This window comes from Prionailurus bengalensis, chromosome B3 (assembly GCF_016509475.1).
Source record: "Prionailurus bengalensis isolate Pbe53 chromosome B3, Fcat_Pben_1.1_paternal_pri, whole genome shotgun sequence".
In the NCBI taxonomy this organism is placed as follows: Eukaryota; Metazoa; Chordata; class Mammalia; order Carnivora; family Felidae; genus Prionailurus; species Prionailurus bengalensis.
In genome coordinates this window covers 110,215,654-110,234,838 of record NC_057355.1, presented here as the reverse complement: position 1 = coordinate 110,234,838, position 19,185 = coordinate 110,215,654, and the positions used below count along the sequence as shown (strand labels likewise).

At 41.3% G+C, this 19,185-nt stretch overlaps 1 protein-coding gene across 1 annotated transcript in view; it reads left to right on the top strand.

Annotated features, from left to right (window-relative positions):
* The first annotated feature begins 2,145 nt into the window (after nucleotides 1-2,145).
* The window catches only part of KCNH5 (potassium voltage-gated channel subfamily H member 5), a 309,803-nt gene continuing 292,763 nt past the window's right edge, over nucleotides 2,146-19,185 (top strand). The window contains exon 1 of the mRNA XM_043556311.1: nucleotides 2,146-3,067. Coding sequence (XP_043412246.1) covers nucleotides 2,995-3,067 — 73 coding nt within the window. The 5' untranslated portion in view covers nucleotides 2,146-2,994. The remainder of the gene's footprint in view (nucleotides 3,068-19,185) is intronic.

The following is a 19,185-nucleotide window of genomic DNA, read 5'->3' as shown; positions in this document are numbered from 1 at the left end:
CTGCAGATGGAAATAAACGGGGAAGTTCTACCAGTAATTGTGTGACTGCGTCTTAATGGAGTCCAAAAGAGTTTCCTCTTTGGGAAGTGTGAGCTAATACACCCACAGAGGAGTAATTAGGAACAGAGATATTTATACTAGATGGGAAATGCTGGGAAACAGAGATTTATATCAATACCCAGAGGCGAGATGTGGGCAGCTGATGATGTGCAAAAGAACATATAGATCTGAAGTCTTGAAGTATTTCCTGTTAATGATGTTGATGGATTTATCATATCATGTTAGAGTCTAGGATTGCAATCTATGAGTTATATATATAAAACATATATAAACACTATATATCTATATCATCTATATCTATATCTATATCTATATCTATATCTATATCTACATCTGTATCTTAGCCTGTCTATTACCACCCCAGTCTGTGAATGGCTCATTAGTCTAGGACCATGCTGTGTCCCTACACCAGTTTAGCTTCCACAAACACAGGTTATGTAAGACCCACCGGGGGGGGGGGGGATCCAACTGTGTGTTTAAAAATGCCTTTCCACTTCTCCCGCTCTTACACACTCCCAGTCAACTGCAGGGAGGGAGCCGTAACCTCAACCACAAATCTGAACCCTGCCGGCGGCAGGCGGATTAGAGGGATCCAGCGTGTGCCTGAGTTCCTTGCTATTTAACTAAATACACCCTAATGCATTTAGAAGACGTTCTAACTGTAGGGGAATTAACTTGCACCACCAGCAGTACTTGAGTAGAAAGCTAAAATAGCCCAGTGTTATTCCACAGTCTCTTGATTTTTTGCAGAAGGAATCCTAGCAGAGCAAACTGCTCTTTGCTTTGCGTCAACCTTCTGGGTTTGCTCAGCTGCCCCGCCCAAGCTTTGGGACTTGGGTGAAAATTTCAGAGAGGAGAGGGAAGAAAGGACCCGAGGCTAAAACCTGGATTCTGATTGTGTGTTTATGCGTCTCTTGGCCAAAGGCAAAGGCCTTACTCCGGGGTGCTCTGGAGAGAGTGGTCGTAACACGAGGCCAGTGATTAACAATCTAGGGGTTTTCAAACAAAGTCAGACACCTTCCCTCTGTCCTCCCTGACCCAAGCCGAAGCTAAGCAGATCTCCCGGACCTCAGCCTGAGGATTCCTGCTGCTTCCGGGCAACTTAGCCTCCATCATTTCTAACAGCGGTTCTCTAACCTACCATGACCCCAGCAAAAAGCGACGCCCCCACACAACCGTCCTTTTGCTGTCACTACTCAACGCTTCGCCTGGACACCAACTTCTCAGCGTGCTGCAGCCGCATTTTTGTCCCGTGTCCTTGACCCTGCTTAGCAATCTCCCTTTCTAGACAGGCTCAGTGGAGCCTCTGGAAGGGAAGCCTTAGTGCTTCTGAAACTTGAGCGAGCATGCATCACCTTACCCGGAGGGCTTGTTAAAACAGGTTGTTGGCCCCAAGTGTGCCTAGTTAACCTAGCTTCGAGGTAGAGCCCGGTAATTTGCATTTCTAACGAGTTCTTAGGAGATGTTGCTAGTCCAGGATTCCTGTGAGAACCACTGCTTTAGATAAAAGAAGGTGCCACGGCGTGAGCTCCCCCTTTCCTTTCCATCCTTCCGCGCTCCATTCGCACTTATGCCATTTTCCCTTCTCCGTGGTAGCTTCCGGCTTTGGGACTGTGTATGCTAACGGTTCCACTTCTGTCCCCTGTTCTGAGCTGATGGAGGGTTGTTAAAAAAGATTCCTGCCTGCCTCTCTCCTGCACCCCCCGCTTGCGCGCTGTTTCCTTCCACCACCTTCACTGTTTTTTCCACCACAAATCCTGTCCGCTGCGCTCCCCCTCTCTCGCGTGTGAATTTACCCACCCCCGTTTCCCACTCCTTGAATTAAGTGTAACCTATCCCGCAACTTAGCCCTGGTGGCGGGCTCGCCGCTCGCCTCCTGAGCTCTGGGGCTCCCCGGCACGGAGGCTCCCCCGCGCGCCAGGTGCGGTGGGAGGCGCAGGGGCCATTCCCGCGCCCGCTTTGCGCGCAGACCCTGGCTGGCCCCGGCTCCTGGGCGTGGGGCAGGGCGGGTGCTGACAGCTCCTCGGCAGAGCTTCGGGCGCGGAAGCCGGAGGGGGGCGGTAGCAGCGTCAGGTGGCTGCTCTGCGTCCCCGCGCGCCGCCCTGTCAGTCCCCGCTCCGCGCCTCAGCCTCAGCTGGAGCGGGAGCTGATCTACACCTTCGCCCCGACAGCTGCGTCCTCGGGAGCAGCCGGGGCTCGGGACCCCGGCGGGAGAAGCTGAGATGTGACCCCTCCGACTGCCCATTGCTCTCTCTGGCATCCTGCCTGCTTCTTCCTTTCCCGCTCCACGGCCCCATTGGACAGCGAACGTGTGTCTGGATCTCTGGGGAGAGAGGAGCGGCTACCGGGCGCACAGCCCGGCAGAAGTTGGGCTCAGCTGGGCAGCCTTGATCCAGCTGCGCGCGAGGGGTGGGCCAGCGCGGGAGGAGAGGAAGGCTCAGTAAACGGGTCCGCATCTGGGCTGAGAGGGACTGGGAGCCAGAGCTAGGGGTGACTCTTCCCGCTCCCCGGCCTCGGGGCGCGGGGCAGCGGGAGAAATGCTGAGTCCGCGCCCAGGCGACCGCCGCCGCGGCAGCAGCAGCCTCAGCAGCAGCTTCAGCATCAGCACCGGCGGGACAGCGACAGCGGGGGCGGCGCAGGCGCACTGTGCCCCGCGGAGCCTGCAGTTCCCGAGCCCCGTGTGCGGCACCGCCACAGTCTGGGCAGCGGCGGCCGGGGGAGCGCTACTACCATGAACTGCCTGGTCCTCCTCCCCAGAGCTGCTCATCCAGGTCGGGCTGGAGACACAGTCAGGGGACCCTGTCGCCGCCGCCGCGCCCCCTCTTCTTTCGGCTCGATCTTCTCCTCCACCTTTACCTCCTCTTCTTCCACCTTCTCTTCCTGCATCCCCCCCTCCCCCGCCGCGGATCCTGGCCGCTGCTCTCCAGACCCAGGATGCCGGGGGGCAAGAGAGGGCTGGTGGCACCGCAGAACACATTTTTGGAGAACATCGTCAGGCGCTCCAGTGGTAAGAAGAGTTGCAGTTCAGAACACCCCCACCTCCATCCTGCCCACGCGCGCCCCCCATCCTCCCCATCCCATCCCTCTCCCAAGGGGGAGGGGGATGCAGACAGCCCTACCTGGTGGCTTCAGTTACCAGTTGGACCTGATTTGGGGTCGGCAGGGGAATAAGGTAGTGAAGGAAAGTTAGTTGCATCCCCTCCCCACGACAGACTCTCCTCCCTCCCACCTGTCCAGAGCCCAGAAGGGAAGGGGGAGCTGGGAGACTGTAGGTTCATCTGGAGAATAAAGTTGAGTTTTCCTTTGTTGAGGGATATCTTTCTTGTTCATCCTTTCCCCACATTTTTCCCCCCTCAAGGAGGCTCCAGGGACTGATCAGATTCTTAGAGTTAATCTCAGTGGGAAGGTTTCCCTCGAGTTGGGAAATGGCTGTGAAAGTGGCTACTTAATAAGGTTTAAGTCTCTGGAATGGCTTTTGGGCCCAATGAGCACTGCTGAAGGGAACCTTGTGCTAGGGAGAGGAGTTGGAGTTGAACCTAACAGAGTCAGTACTTGAAAAATGGGAAGCCAATTACTATGGTTAAGTTTGTGTTGAAAGTTTCTTTATTTTAATTTTTTTCCATTGTGCATTGCTCGTTATTAATCTATTTGATATATTTCATTTGACTTAAACAGGGGAAATGTGAAAGGGAAGCAATAGCTACTGTGCTTTTAAAGAAGTGGAGTAAGAATTTAAAAAAAGGCCATTCTACTTTGCTACTGATTGTAAGGTTTTCTTGCCTTAAAGTGTCTTTAAAATGCCATCCATTTATAAAGTCATTTCCTTCAAGATATTCTGAATGGAGATCATTATATAGTTCACATTTTAAGACCTTATAAACTTTGCATGTTACTGAAATCTACATCTTTCATGTTGTTTTAATTCTTTTATATAATTTCCAATTTTATAAGCAAGATATGTAAAGTGTCCTTCAAAGTTTTTTTCCTTCAGAGGCCTGTTATTTTATTTTGAGATCTTTTATTGGGAGACTTATGAGAAAGATATTGCTGCATATTGATTACAGTAGAGCTTGGGCCAAAGCAATGGAAATACTCTATGCAGTTCCAAAATTCATTGTTTATTCATTCATTGAAACAATATTTACTTGGGTGTCATATACAACAGACACTCTGTGGGGTCCTTTGGATAAAAGAAATGATGAAGACACTTCTGCTCCTAAGAAGCTCTCTGCCTAGTGTGTAAGACAGAGTCACACTAAAATAATAATAAATAATTAAATACAATTATGCTTTCCCTGAATGGGTTGACTAGATTATACTAATTCTTAGATTAGGATCTCTTCAAAAACGAAGCTTGCGAATAGTTCCCCTGATTTTTGGGACCGTGTATATATAAGTGTCCTGAGGTATTTTTCATAAATCTCTGATGTGGTATTTGGTTTTAATTTGAAGCTTGTGACTTTATTTCTTCCACATTGGTCAACATCTGATATTATACAAGTCTAGAGCAGACTTTTTGGGTTGAAAAAAAATAGCTAACAGTCTTGGTCTAATTTTTTAAAAAATCTATAATATTTTTGGCCATTCCAGTGTGATTTGAAATATGTTTTTTATTTTTTATGATAATATAAAATACAAATTCATAATGGTAGGCAACTTCCACGTTTATACATACCTTCATGTATTCCTGTTAAATGCAGACCTAGAATACAGGGGATGTTACTATTAAAACAACCAGTTTGGGAACTTTAAAGTCTATTGGGATCAACTATTTCAGATACATACATTTTATTTCAGCTTTCTCATGCTCTTGGGTTATTTCAATTCCATGCAATCTGGTCCGTGAGGGGACTTGTCAGAGAATGCCTGAAAAAATAAAGCCCATAGGCTCTCTGTTCCTCTGCACGATGACCTGAAAGAAGATGAGAATTCCTTGACTGCAGTTTACTAGTATAGCATCTTTGGTTGAAAGTTCTTCTACAGAGTGGAGCGATGAGCCAGTTTTGAGAATATGTTTGATTTCAGATATAGTAGGAAATTAAGGCTTACCTTAATGTGGCTTGGAAATATCTGCTTCTGCCACCTCTATTTTAGATCTACCATCCAAACTGATGAGTGTTTGATTGTTTTGACACTTTGTGTTCATAATTGCTTCATTGGTTTAATGTTTCTTTCAGTGGATAACAACCCCAAGTGCAAATGAAAATTTATCTGTTCTGGCATTTAAAATGCCACTTCTAATTGCTTATGGCTAGCTTTTAATACCACTACTCGAAACCTCCGAGCTTTGTTTGCAATGTATTGGGCCGGTGAGGTAACTATGTGCATGTGCAGGTAGTAAAAACTAGAAAGTCTCAGTACTACTTTTACAGGAAGAGCCCCAGAAATTGAGAATTACAGTATTCAATTGGTCTGCACATTCATGTGGGAGTAGCCCACAGTTGTTGTCATTTCTATATGATTTGGCAGAGAAATAGAAAAATTCATTCTGAGAAATTGTTTAATTGAAACTAACAGAGGAAATTCCCTTCAGGATTCTCACAGATGGATGAAGTTTGTCACAGTGAAGATTTCGTTATTCACTAACTTTTAACAACATTGAAAGTGAAGTGTTGGCAGAGCTTTAGTGGAACAGACAGAAATCGAAGAGAGTTGCCTACTTACCCTTACCCCACGAAATGCTTCTCTTTCTGATACATCACCATTTTCTTCTTATGAAAAGATCAGGTCTTTTACTGAGAGCTGGATGAGATAGACACGTATACAGAGAGATGTACACAGATACACCACAGACAGGCATCCATCCAGATACGAAGATGGATGTACAGGAAAAAAAAAAAAAACCCAACCTCTCTCTCTTACACACAAAGAGCAAAAGAGAGATATACAGAAAGAGAGACAAAGAGAGGGGGAATATCAGATTTGGAAGAGTAATGGACACAAAGAGAAAGCATCAGGCACTAATTTGTCCACGGATATAACTAATGAACTGAAATTGCAGCCAATTAGACATCCATCAGAGAACTTCATGTTGTGGAACAAAAGAGCACAAAGTGTGGTCTATTTGGATGTAGCTTTTAAACCAGAGGACTTCCTAATAAAGTTCCTGAGTTCTCATTTGCAATTTCCCACAATAACAGTGCTTCATTCTGTGTCTTAGAGTAGCACTATCTCCTATTTGCTGTTACGTTACACCTCTTGAGATTGGATTTTTATTTTCCTTCTTTGGTTGACTCAGTCTGTTCTGGGGAAGCATTTCAAAGTGTTACTGGTGATTCAAAGTCTATAAAATAAAATAATGAGGGCCACTGAGTAGGATGGATACAAACATGCTTTATGGCCAAATCCCACAATAGTAGAAGTAGGAAATTCCTCTTTTTAATTTTAAGATAAAAGACAAGATAAGTTTTAGATAAATAAAAGGAATTATAATAATTCTTAACATTTGATTCTAGCAGATATAGAGAACACATTATCAGTAGTCTACGAAGTTGCAAAGGTCAGAAGTATAAGCGTAATAGCAAGGTTTGGATACAGTTTTGGCTAGGAGGTTCAAAATAAGTTGCTAGGAATGGAAAGTTTGGGAACTATGGGATGAGTTCATTACATGTATGACAGGTCTTGTAGACAGCCCCAGCCCAAAGTGCTTCTTGACTGAACCCATGTCTGGCACATTATTAGGCTGTCTTTCTTTGTTTAAATTGTAATTATTTGTGCAAACTCTTCATCAGTATACATTGGGCTGTAGGGAGCAGAAAACTTGTGGGTAGAGGGTAAATACCTGAAAGAAAACAAGAGTATCTTAAGAATTATAGGTGAAATTTTAGATTCAAACGAAACAAAACAAAACATTTCCAAGACCTTCAATCGGATTATGTCTTTGGGCAGCACATTTTATTCATATGTTGTCTTTGGTTCCTTAGCAAATAGGCAGAAATGATTAGTTTTCATGACTGTGAACTAGGTTGCCATTTTGATATATTATATATACCAAATTTAATGTCTTTTTATTAGAATATAATTATTGTTCTTTAATATTTTAAACATTATTAAAATCTATGAATGTTTTTCTCTTTAGAGGAAAAAAAAGGGGCTCAGGAAAGAAGAAAACAGAAAAGGTAGTATTTTATCAACCAGTTCAATATACTCGATTTTCCATTATTGCTTGAGATATCAGTGTTGTACAAGCACTTTCTTGGCTGAGTCATCTCATAGGAAAATCCAAAATTATTATTTTTTGCTATAATTAATATTTATGAAAACTGAGATCTTAAAAGAGAACCTATAGGAGAAAAAATAGAGAACTAGTGATTTAAAAATAAAACAGAAAAAGATACCATACCTTTTTAGTAGCATCCAATGTAAAAGAAATGATGAAAAACATGATTTTTTGGGGGGGCATAAAGTTCCTGATATTTTTTCTTGAACGATTTTCTTTGACATCTAAACCGCTATTGAGGAAATACTGATAGAACCGTGTTGTGTTTGGTTTCCTCAGGTATTACAGTGTATCATTTTTACTTTGAAAATATCACTGAGGTTGAAATTATACTGACCACTCCCTAAATTATATTTATAAGTAAGCCAGTGGATTTGTCTCTTGCTCTAGAGCCCACAGTGTGTTATGTAATGAGTAGCAATGCTTTGCTGACCAGAACTTTGCTTATTCCAGGTCACTCTTGTCTTCACTAGAAATCGTCCTCTTTGTCTGTCTTTTGGGTGGTTCCAGAAGTAGGGTGTGTGAGAACTCCATGTACCTGGCCATCCTTTAACTGCCCTCCTGAAAGAACAATGTAAGACACTATTTTTTAATAAAAGACAGCAGCTAGGAATATTTTAATTGACGGTGACTGAGTTGACTTCCAACAAGAAATCCTTTAGCTTAGTCAATATTTGTCTTTTACTTTCATTGTTAATAATGGCTGTTTGCGAGCATGGAGGAAGAGTGCTTCTGTGTTCTCCAGTGTCTGGCCTAGGAAAAAGGTTGTATTGTTCTCCAAAGCTCTGTAGATAGTATTTACCACAAGAGGTCACTATCGGTTCTGTCACAGGTGAACCAAGTAGTACATATCTTCCTTTTTCCATTTTTGTGATTTTTCCCTCCAGTTGGATTGGAGGTTAAAATCAACATAATTAATTGTTACTCTTGGAAGAAAAAAAAATCTAAAATATTAGACATATAGGGAAGCAAAATGAAGAAAGATACTCATTTCTTTTAATTATTGCAGTCTTTAGTTGCTAAAATTAAATAAATTTATTTTATGACTAAATGAATTGGTTATTAATAAAAACAGTTTATGTAAAGAAACACATTTAAATACATTTGAGACTAATATAATACTTCAGCAGATGAACAAAATTTTATTGTAATAAACCATTTCACCATGGTGGTAATCTATGTGAAATACAAAGTTTTGCAGAAAAATGCCATGTAAATAATGTCCATATATATTTCTATTTCAACAACATTTTTCCTCTGTGAGATATCTTGATATAATTCATATTAAATCAGTGAAGTAAGATCAGTTCTTGACAGCGCTTTGATTTTATTGAAAGGTAGTTCACAGATTTACAGTTATTTTCCTAGGATATTATATGATTCCAATATTTTCATGTTATCCAGACTTTTAAAAAAATTTTTTTTAACGTTTATTTATTTTTGAGACAGAGAGAGACAGAGCATGAACGGGGGAGGGTCAGAGAGAGAGGGAGACACAGAATCTGAAACAGGTTCCAGGCTCTGAGCCGTCAGAACAGAGCCTGATGCGGGGCTCGAACTCACGGACCATGAGATCATGACCTGAGCCGAAGTCGGACGCTCAACTGACTGAGCCACCCAGGTGCCCCCAGACTTTTAAAATAAAATACAGAGCTAAAACAAACATTCTCTGAAATTTTCCAAACTTATTGAATTTTCCTCAGAATAGGGTTGGAGATAATATTACTTTAAGAGGTTTTGTTTCTTGTCAATCAGGAAGTCTGAATCTTGGTTTCAGGAATTTCTTTTTCTTTTTCGTAGGATTAGAAACCAAGTATTGGGAGATGCTTCAAAATGTCCCAAACAAAATTAGTTTTAAATAGAAAAATTAAAGATAGTAGTTTTGAAATACATTACGTTTTCATATGGAAAAGGTAGAAAAATTAATTAAGGAGCAATAAAAAAATTAGAAAGGAAGAGTGGTTGAAAGCTATTTGAAATATTATTGAAATGGATTTCTTTCTCGGGGTCTGTTCCTATTAGAGAAATATACATACTAAATATGAAGTCCTATTACTTGAGATATGAGCTTAGGTGCACAGTTATAGCAGTCCCTGGAGGTAATGACATATAACTAGAAAGTCATGAACATGTTGCTATATGAACTAAGCTCCTTAAAGATATGGGTCATACCTCACTCGTATTTCTATATCTTCCACTATGAAGAGTACATAGCACCAAGTACTAGTTGAATAAATGTCTTTTGATTTTGTCTCCTAAATTAAACAAGTCCATAATTGGTTTCTTTTCCCCAAAGGAATGCTGATTAAGTCTATTAAGTAAGCTTGTATAAGTAATTGCATAGTTTCAGGTATCCAGTCAATGGGTAGATCTGAAAGCAGAAATGGCATCGTACAGGGCAACTCACACGGGACTCGTGCAAGCACGAGAAGCGAACATGGAAGTGTTCTCATGCTCATCTCCTATTCCAGATAAAAATTTTTCTACTGCTCTTGTTCTACCCTCTAAGAGTTTAAAAGCTAGACTCTTTTATATAAGAAAGAACCATAGAGAAATTTGTAGATTCTGATTAATTTTGTTAAAAAACAATTTTGCAGTTAGGACATGGCAAGTTTTATCCTTGGGAACCCATCCTTACCAGTTTAAGTATCTTCTGAGTGAGTTTTGCCCTGTGGTTCTGTGTAGTATCCCACAGAAGAGAGGAAATGGATTTTGGCTTTTTAAAATTTGTTTTTTCAACGTTTATTTATTTTTGGGACAGAGAGAGACAGAGCATGAACGGGGGAGGGGCAGAGACAGAGGGAGACACAGAATCGGAAACAGGCTCCAGGCTGGGAGCCATCAGCCCAGAGCCTGACGTGGGGCTCGAACTCACGGACCGTGAGATCGTGACCTGGCTGAAGTCGGACGCTTAACCGACTGCGCCACCCAGGTGCCCCGGATTTTGGCTTTTTAGAGATGGCAGGGCCAGCCTCAGATCACCAAGTTTAACTGAAAATCAGACAACTCACTTGAATTGAGGGGAGGAGTTAACCTTTATCCTGATCTTTTCTGTAAGATCTTATCCTGATCTTTTCTGATCATTCTGTCTGCCGGCATATTTTTTATTTGGGGCAATTAAAGCACAATGAGTTTATTTTCATATATTTACAGCATTGAGAGAATAGAAGAATTCTTCAACCAGGGTTAAGTGGCTCCAGAATAAAGTCCCCTACAAACAGCTCCCATCCTTTTGCTTGACATTCATATTCTTTTTGGTTAATAATTCATTACTGAAACGAAAATTTATTGATTGTCTCCTACGTGCTAGGAACGGATCTAAGTTCTGGGGATACATAATACGCACAATGATAGAAATAATGCTTCTTTTTTTTTTTTTTTTTTCTGTGAGGGGCTAGCACTATAACTTGCTTATTCTTCCCTAGTTTTCTCCTCTGTAACATACAATGATAAGAGTACCTAGCTCATGGTATTGGAGTGAGGATTAAATGAGGTAGTATATACAAAGTACTGAGAACAGTATGTGGCACACAACAAATACTATGTCAGTATCCGTGCGTTTAGTTGCTACTATCATTTGGATGTTTGAATCTTTTTTTTTTTTTTTAAAGGGTCTTTATTCAACGTTTATTTATTTTTGGGACAGAGAGAGACAGAGCATGAACGGGGGAGGGGCAGAGAGAGAGGGAGACACAGAATCGGAAACAGGCTCCAGGCTCTGAGCCATCAGCCCAGAGCCCGACGCGGGGCTCGAACTCACGGACCGTGAGATCGTGACCTGGCTGAAGTCGGACGCTTAACCGACTGCGCCACCCAGGCGCCCCTAGATGTTTGAATCTTTGAATGCACCATCTGTAGTTGATGTCTTTAATTCTTGGTCACCATTTTCCTTTGCACTTCTTTCAAATGATTTCTGTCTGTAATGTTGAAATGTCCTAGAAGATTACAAATGAGTCTTCTTGTGAATCCAAAGCCCTTTTATTTTTCCGTATTTTTCTGACCTCGCAGGGTTCGACACTATGCTCCGCTACCCTCTCTGACACTTGTTTCACTTTTGTCTTTCATGACTTTGCACTTTCTCCTGCCCTTTTTCCTGGATTCTCTTTCTAGTCCCTTTCTATTGCTTTCCTGTTCCCTCTCTCCTCTTTTCCCTGCCCTGTCCCTTGTCTTTCCCTCCCCTCTCCTGAAGACTGAATAGTCTTCCAGGTTCAAACTTCAACCATCTTTCTTACACACATGCACCCTCCTTTTCAGAGCAAGCTTGTCCTCTGTCATAATTTAAACTTTATCCTCCCTGTGCCCCAGTCTTGTGTTTCTAGTGGCCTCTTCTTATACTTCTTGTACTTCTCACAAGTAATCTAAACCTCAAATGTGGCCAGAATTGAATTTATCATCAGTTTTAGCTTCAAACAGACTTACGTGCTTTGCTGTTTCCCCATCTCTGTCAAAGGTGTCTCTAATATTTTAGTCTTTTAGCAGGATCAGACCTATAAATTAATACAGAACAAACTGATGGTGGTCAGAGGGAAGGAGGATAGAAGGATGGTCAGAATGGGTAAAGCTGAGTGGGAGATACAGGCTTCTACTTATGGAATGAGTAAGTCATGGGAATAAAAGTTACAACATAGGGAATATAGTCAATGACATTGTAATAGCATTACATGGTGACAGAATGTGGCCACACTTGTGATCATAGCATAACTTATAGAGAGGTTGAATCACTATGTTGTACGCCTGAAACTAACACAACATTGTGTGTTGCAGCTAGACTCAAATAAAAACTTTTTGTTGTTGTTGTTAATTTTAGTCTTTTAGTCTAGAAACCCGAGGGTCTTCTTTGACTTCCAGGTCAGTATAATATTAGTCTTGCTTTCTAACCAGATTAGTTATTGTTTTTAGTTATTACTACTAAATGACTAAATATCGTTTTTAGTTATTATTACTACACAGCACTTGTGTGCAAAGTAAGTAAATTCATGCCAGTTAACTATACTGATTTATCTCAGGGCATGAAACATGTCCACAACTGACATCATATGAAGCCAATGTATGTAGATATGATGAACCAAAGAAAGACTTACAGGTGGAAAGAAGAGTTGCTTCATTAACTGCGCTCAGGAACAAAATGTCTTATCTCTGTGTGAGGAATGAAAGGTATGATACATTCTCCTCATTCATTTCTAAAGCAGTCTTTCTCTCTCCTAGAGCAACCATAGTCAAAGTAACATGAAATCTTTCTGAGACTCTGTGGGGGCATTTCTTTCTTTCTTTCTTTCTTTCTTTCTTTCTTTCTTTCTTTCTTTCTTTCATCTTTCTTTCTTTCCTTAATGTTTATTTTTGAGAGAGAGAGACAGAGCGCAAGTGAGGGAGGGGCAGAGAGGGAGGGAGACACAGAATCCGAAGCAGGCTCTAGGCTATGAGCTGTCAGCACAGAGACCCGACGCGGGGCTCGAACTGACAGGCTATGAGATCATAACCTGAGCTGAAGTTGGAAGCTTAACCGACTGAGCCACCCAGGCACTATGGGGACATTTCTAAGGCTCAGGGAACAGTGCTCTCCACAGAGCAAAGGCATTCCATCTTGATGACAGAGACTCCTGTCCTGGTAACAGGAGCCCTTACCCATGGTGAAACACTGGGCCTCTGTAGGATTAGAAGTCTTACCTGGCAAGTTGGTGGAAAGACTCAGCAAAGCCATAAATGTAGCAGTTCTTGTACTGTACCTTGTCATGGTAAGGGCTTAATAAATATTCACCTTTTCCTATTTTCTTTAGATAAGGTAAGGCAGGGAAGATTTTCTTCCTTCCTTTTTTAACCTGAAGAAAACAAAATATTAAGTAGTTGAGATTTTAAGTCATAAATTGATGAGTCTAAGCTTAAAGCATTTGGACTCACTTGACCAAGGGCCTACTTCTTTGGGGGGGGGGGGAACAAAACCCCAAACAAACAAACAAACACTACCCTTCCCTCCAACAAAAAACTACTATTTAGAGCCAAAGAAACATCAGTACTTTTTAGCTCAGTAACTGGCAGTGCTTGCAGAGGCCAAAGAAGAAGGCAGAAATGTCAGGCTTTTTGTAACTGGCCCAGTGAAATCTGGCCAAAGGAGAGAATTGAATTGAATTTGTGATCTGTATCTTTTCCTTGCACAATTAGCTCCTATTGCATAGATAGTAGGAAAGAAAATAGAACAAAGCTTTAGAAAATTAATTAGATTGTAAATGCATTCAGAAAGGCCTCGCTTCTGTATTTCTACCAGGTGTGCAGGTTACACTCATCTTTTAATTGGAATTCTTCATTAGTTATCTAGCCATTAGTGTTGATTGCCTTAAAAGGTTAACTTCAAAGAAAATATATAATCCCTTTAGAACAGATGCAGTTCGGTTCCAAAAACAAGGTTTGTTTATTTGCAGGATTTAAAAGTGATGCTTAACCATTAAATATGTAACACTTTTCCCCCCTGATAAATACATTTTGACTGATTTAGCTTTTTGTCCAAGATTATGTAACTAGTGACTGTCTTATGGCTTTAGGTATTTTAAGAAATTTCATTGTAATAAACTTCCGTAAAAATTCATCATTATTTATGTCAGGGTTAAGGTTTTCTGTTGTATTCTGAAACATGAGTCATACAGGTCATTACTGCAGTTACCTTTTGCTTCTAATAATTCTGACCAGTATACTTTTTAGAAACCCATCTTCTCATGAACGAAATACCGACTATCAAAAGTAGAAATTTTGAATTGTTGGGAATTCTTTTGTGTGTCAGTGTGTAGCAATATTTTCTATAACAAAATTGCTATTATTCCTACCATTAAAATTTTAGAAATATGTGGTAAACAATCTCAAGTATTCTGAGCCACTTTGGCTAGATGGAAAAATGATGAAGTTAATGCCATCAAAGAAACATAGAAACCTAAAAATGTACCTTTGATCTTGAAGGAGATGAAAAGTGGAGGCATATGTTTATCTTTGATGACAGCTGAACAAGTATGAATAAATTAACAGATATTTTTTGCATATTTCAAACTCTCACAGTGATGGTCTGCCTAATGTTGCCAATATTATTATATAATAATTAGTCTCATTGTGGAAGGTACAAAGTGTATGTGTCTACACACACACATATGCACACATTCCCTTGCTATAGAGCTATAGGGTAAAGGTGTATTTGTAAGAACAGGAAAGAGACCAGCTTTATATTCTGTTACTACATAGTGGAAGTGAGCAATGCATCTCCCAGAAATCAATGTTGTGGATGTGGATATGACATATAAGTTATTTATGCTTTTGTTTAGCCATCTGTGCCAGGATGGTATTTAACCCAAATAACATGTGCTGTATGTGCTTTGGGGATTGTTCTGCTGTTACTGTTCTATGAAACTTAAATGTATCTATAGATATCACTCACCCAGAAGACAAGTTTAAAAAGTAATATACACTTCATGATTTAAATTTTCAAGTTTCCAGGGTGCAGGGAAATCTGCTAGGAACCTCTGATTTTTTTTTTTTTCAGAATTGTCAGTTCTTTGAAGAAAAATACCCAGCACGGTCCTTATCTATATTCTTGACAATGTCCAGCGTTGTTCTAATTATTGTTTGTTGATTATATGACTTAAAATTTTTTTAATGTTAATTTTTGAAAAAGAGAGAGAGACAGAGTGCAAGTGGGGGAGGGGCAGAGAGAGAGGGAGACACAGAATCCAAAGCAGGCTCCAGGCTCTGAGCGGTCAGCACAGACCCTGATACGTGTCTCGAACTCACAAACCATGAGATCTTGACCTGAGCCGAAGTAGGATGCTTAACTGACTGAGCCACCCAGGCGCTCCTGATTATATGACTTTAAATAGAAATCAGAATTTTTATATTTGATTTGATCATTCAACAAACACTTGTGGGGATTCAGTGATGAACAAACAGACATGTTCTCTGACTTCAGGGGACTTGAAGTCTGGTAGGGGAGAAAGGTATTCGACAAACCCATGTCAAATATATAATTACAAATTGTGGTAAGCACTGTGAAGAAAAGGAAGAAAAGGAAATACAGGGATTCATTTCAATTGGGAGACGGTGTCAGGGAAGGTCTTTCTAAGACAGAAGTGTAAAGTGGAGACCAAAGTAAGAGATAGCTAGATGATAAGTGGGCAGAAAAAATATTTCAGGTGAAGAGAAAACAGGTGAACCGTCCTAAGGAGAGACAGAGAAAATGTGGGGCCAAGTTTGTGAAGTTCAAAGGCTAGTGTGGTTGGATTGCAGTGAGCACAAAAAGATAAAGTCAGGGCTTAGCTCTTCAGGGCAAGGTGCTTGCATTGTATTCCAACTGCAGTGGACAAATCTCCACTCAGGCCATAAGGATTATTTTTGTAACAACAAGTTAGGTCAGAAGGAGGAGGAGTCATAGTAGGGGACCAGCTAGGAGACTGTTGGACTAGACCAGGCAAGAGATAATGGTGGCTTGGGCTGCTCTGGGAGCAGTAGAGATGGAGAGAAGTAGATGCATCGGACATGCATGTTTCACTGGTAGAATTATTAGGGTTTAGTGGTGAATTGGATGGCATAAATGAAGAGGTGTGAAGGATGCCTTTCTGGGTTTTGCCTTGAGCATCTGAGTATAGATAGAGGTAGGGAAGGTTTCCCTGAGAGCCAGCTTCGGAGTGAAACTCTGGACATCACCTGCATCATGGCTTTATCTAGCTCCCTTGAAGTGAAGACAAATGAAGGCAAGGGGGGCTTAGTTCAGTGTGACTGTGTACAGAGGGGACTTCTGTATTCTACTTACAGACGTTCACAAAAGAATATTACAGGCTGGCTAATTAGCTTGGTTGGTCTAGTTGTCCTTGTGGATTAGAAACAGGTAGCTTCAGACTTTCATAAGAGGGTGATTTAGACCAGAAACCAAGTACATTTTTGAATAAAACCAAAATCCCAAACCAAAACTTAAATTTATAGTGAACATTTGACAAGAAGCATTGTTGAAATGCCCTCTTTAGCCAATCTCTTTTGGAAAACGTTAGCAATTACTACGTGGATTTTATTGTGTTGCTTTTAAGCTTCAAATTACCCTCTTTGGTCATTGATTTTCAGAATGTGCATTCTTTAGCTCTTTGATTCAGAAGATTTGGAGGGTGGAGTGGAAGTTGAAGCTATGAGCAGCTGTGATCAAGCCCTTCTCCACAGAGGCCCCTGGGATCTGGAGAGCAGCTTGAAATAGCTCTCAGCTAGCTTTCTGGGCTTCCACCTGCACAGAACCTCTGTCGGAGGGGCTCTGTCCTGGGTAGTAAGGCTTTCAGCCTAGTAAGGATAACAGCCCCAGTTTCTGGGTGGTGTGCTTCTCCAAAGTAAGGACTAAATGAATACAGTCAGAGGGAAAATCCTGTCGGTTGCCTTCAGAGGCAACCCTAGACCTTGGAAAAACTGTACCTTAGTGACAGTGTTTTGTTCAGTGTTTGTGGATTATTTTTGTGAAGTGCTTTTCCTTTCTCAGCCCCACTTGGTGTCTTCGCTCTTCCTCAGTACTCTGGAATTCGTGTGTCTCCTCACTTCCTAAAATGTATGAAAACTTTTCAGTGCTAGGGCTCTGAGGGTCATCTTGCAAAGAAAGTTGAGGGGATGAGGAGGGAGGGAGAGAGAAATAGAAAGAGACCAAGAGGGAGAGATATTTAACCCCCCAAAAGGTTACACTTTTTGTAACACCCAAAAGGTGTTTCACTTTGTTAATGTCTGTGGAATTTGTGGACCGCAGAAGGGTATAGTTTTCTTAAAACAAAACAAACAAACAAACAAACAAACAAACAAACACCTGTATAATTATCATTAACAAACATGTCAGATACAGGGAGTGATGGAGCAGCTCATAGGAAAACACTGCTTTTCTGGAATTGCTACAATTCTGGAATTGTAGAAAGGGAAGGAATATCTCCCATACTTTTATATTGTTGTTATTGATCAAATATAACTTCTTTTCTTTGGGAAATTTCTATTGGCCAAGACTATTGACCTCATAGTTTGTATATGATCTCCTTTAGAAATGGCATTAATATGCAGTAACATAGAATGTGGTTATTTCCCTATTATCCGAAGAAATGGTGCTGTAACAAGGAAGTGCGTCCTTTATGTTCAAACAAAGCAAAACAAAAGCTTAGATAGCAGTTCAAAAATACACTGTGATAGGATAGAAAGCCTTAGTCAGCGAGGCCTGGCTGTGCGTTTGTCCCCCACCAGACACTTTTTTCCTGTGTGCACTGGGTCCTTTCACTTTCCTGGTCTGCTTTCCCACCCACGAAAGGAAGGAAAGCAAGTGTAAGATGAATGCATTCGTGGGCTTGAAGATCACCTGATGATCTGGTTAGAATGCAGGTTCTGATTCATCAGGTCTGTGGTGGGTCCTGGAGTCTGCATTGCTAGCAAACTTCCAGGTGGTTCTGGTCCACACTTTGAGTAGCAAAGTACTAGGTCAGTTTCCCAAAGCTAGCTGCGCATGGGACTTGCCTTCAGTGGCTGTGTTTTTGTGTTTCATCTTTAGGGAGTCTATTCAGTGTGTCCGCATTAGAACTTAGCAATCTTTATTTTTGATATTTTTGACACTCATGACAGGATTCTATGGCAGCCTCCAGTATTTGGGAATTATTGCAGTAGCCATTCTGGCTCCATTAGAACCACCTCAGAAAATTTAAAAACAAATACCGGTGCCTGGATCGCACCCAGACCTATTAAAACGGAATCTTTGAGGGGTGAGGCCTGGAATGAGTAACTCCTGGGGCCCCTTCCAATTCTCCTCAATCTTCATCCCCATTAAATATGGAATCAAAATTGAGAGCAACTCATAATGATTCCTACTGGGCCATTGTGAATCAGGGTCTTGTGATTTATTTTTTGACCTCCTTCTAACCCTTCAGGGAAGAGTGCTTGTTTTATTTCATGTCTATCTCTGAGAAAACACTGAATGGTCTTTAAAAGAATAGGAGATGTTTCAAGGCTTAGCCTCTTGCAGAGATTCTCTTGAGAATCTGCTCATGTGTAGAATTACAGCTTCTGAAATGCTGTACTAGACTGCCACCACCCAGTAGAGATAATGACCTGATTCTTAGGCCCCTCATGCAGGAACATAGTGCATATTTGAATCATTTGGACAAGAAATGCATGCAAACATCTTCAAGAACTGAAACAGTCTGGATCCCAAGAAGGTTGAATTTTCCAGAATTCATGGCTCTTGGTGTGCCAAGAGTTGTGAGGACAAATCAGAACTGGTTTCCCTAGCAAGATTGGTTGATAAATATCTTAATCTGTTTGAGCTACTCTAACAAGATGTCATAAATCTGGTGGCTTCTTTATTTTATTTCTCACAGTTCTGGAGGCTGGAAGTCCAAGATCAAGCATGGTTGGGTTCTAGTGAGAACTCTCTTCCTGGTGGCAGACAGCTGACTTCTTATTGTATCCTCACAATGTGGAGAACAGCAGAGAAGGCAGACTATCTTGTGTCTCTTACAAGGGCACTAATCCCATTCATGAGAGACTTCACCCTCATGACCTTGAATCCTAACCACATCCCTAAGGTTCTACCTCCTAATGCCTTCACATGAGGGCTAGGGTTTCAACATATGAATTTTGGAAGGACGCAAACATTCAGTCCAGAACAATGAGGATGGTGGTGGTCACCAAGAATTCTGAGCAATTAACTTAATAGCTTTGTGTTTCCAAAACTTCTTAACTGGTCTCACTTTCAAGATTTGCAACTCATCACCTTTGTGGAGAAGTTATCTCTCGGTTGCTAGGTTGCTTTCCCCACCATTAAAAAATATATATTTTTAGATGTTTATTTATTTTGAGAGAGATAGAAACAGAGCATGAATGGGAGAGGAGCAGAGAAAGAGAGAGACACAGAATCCGAAGCAGGTTCCAGGCTTTGA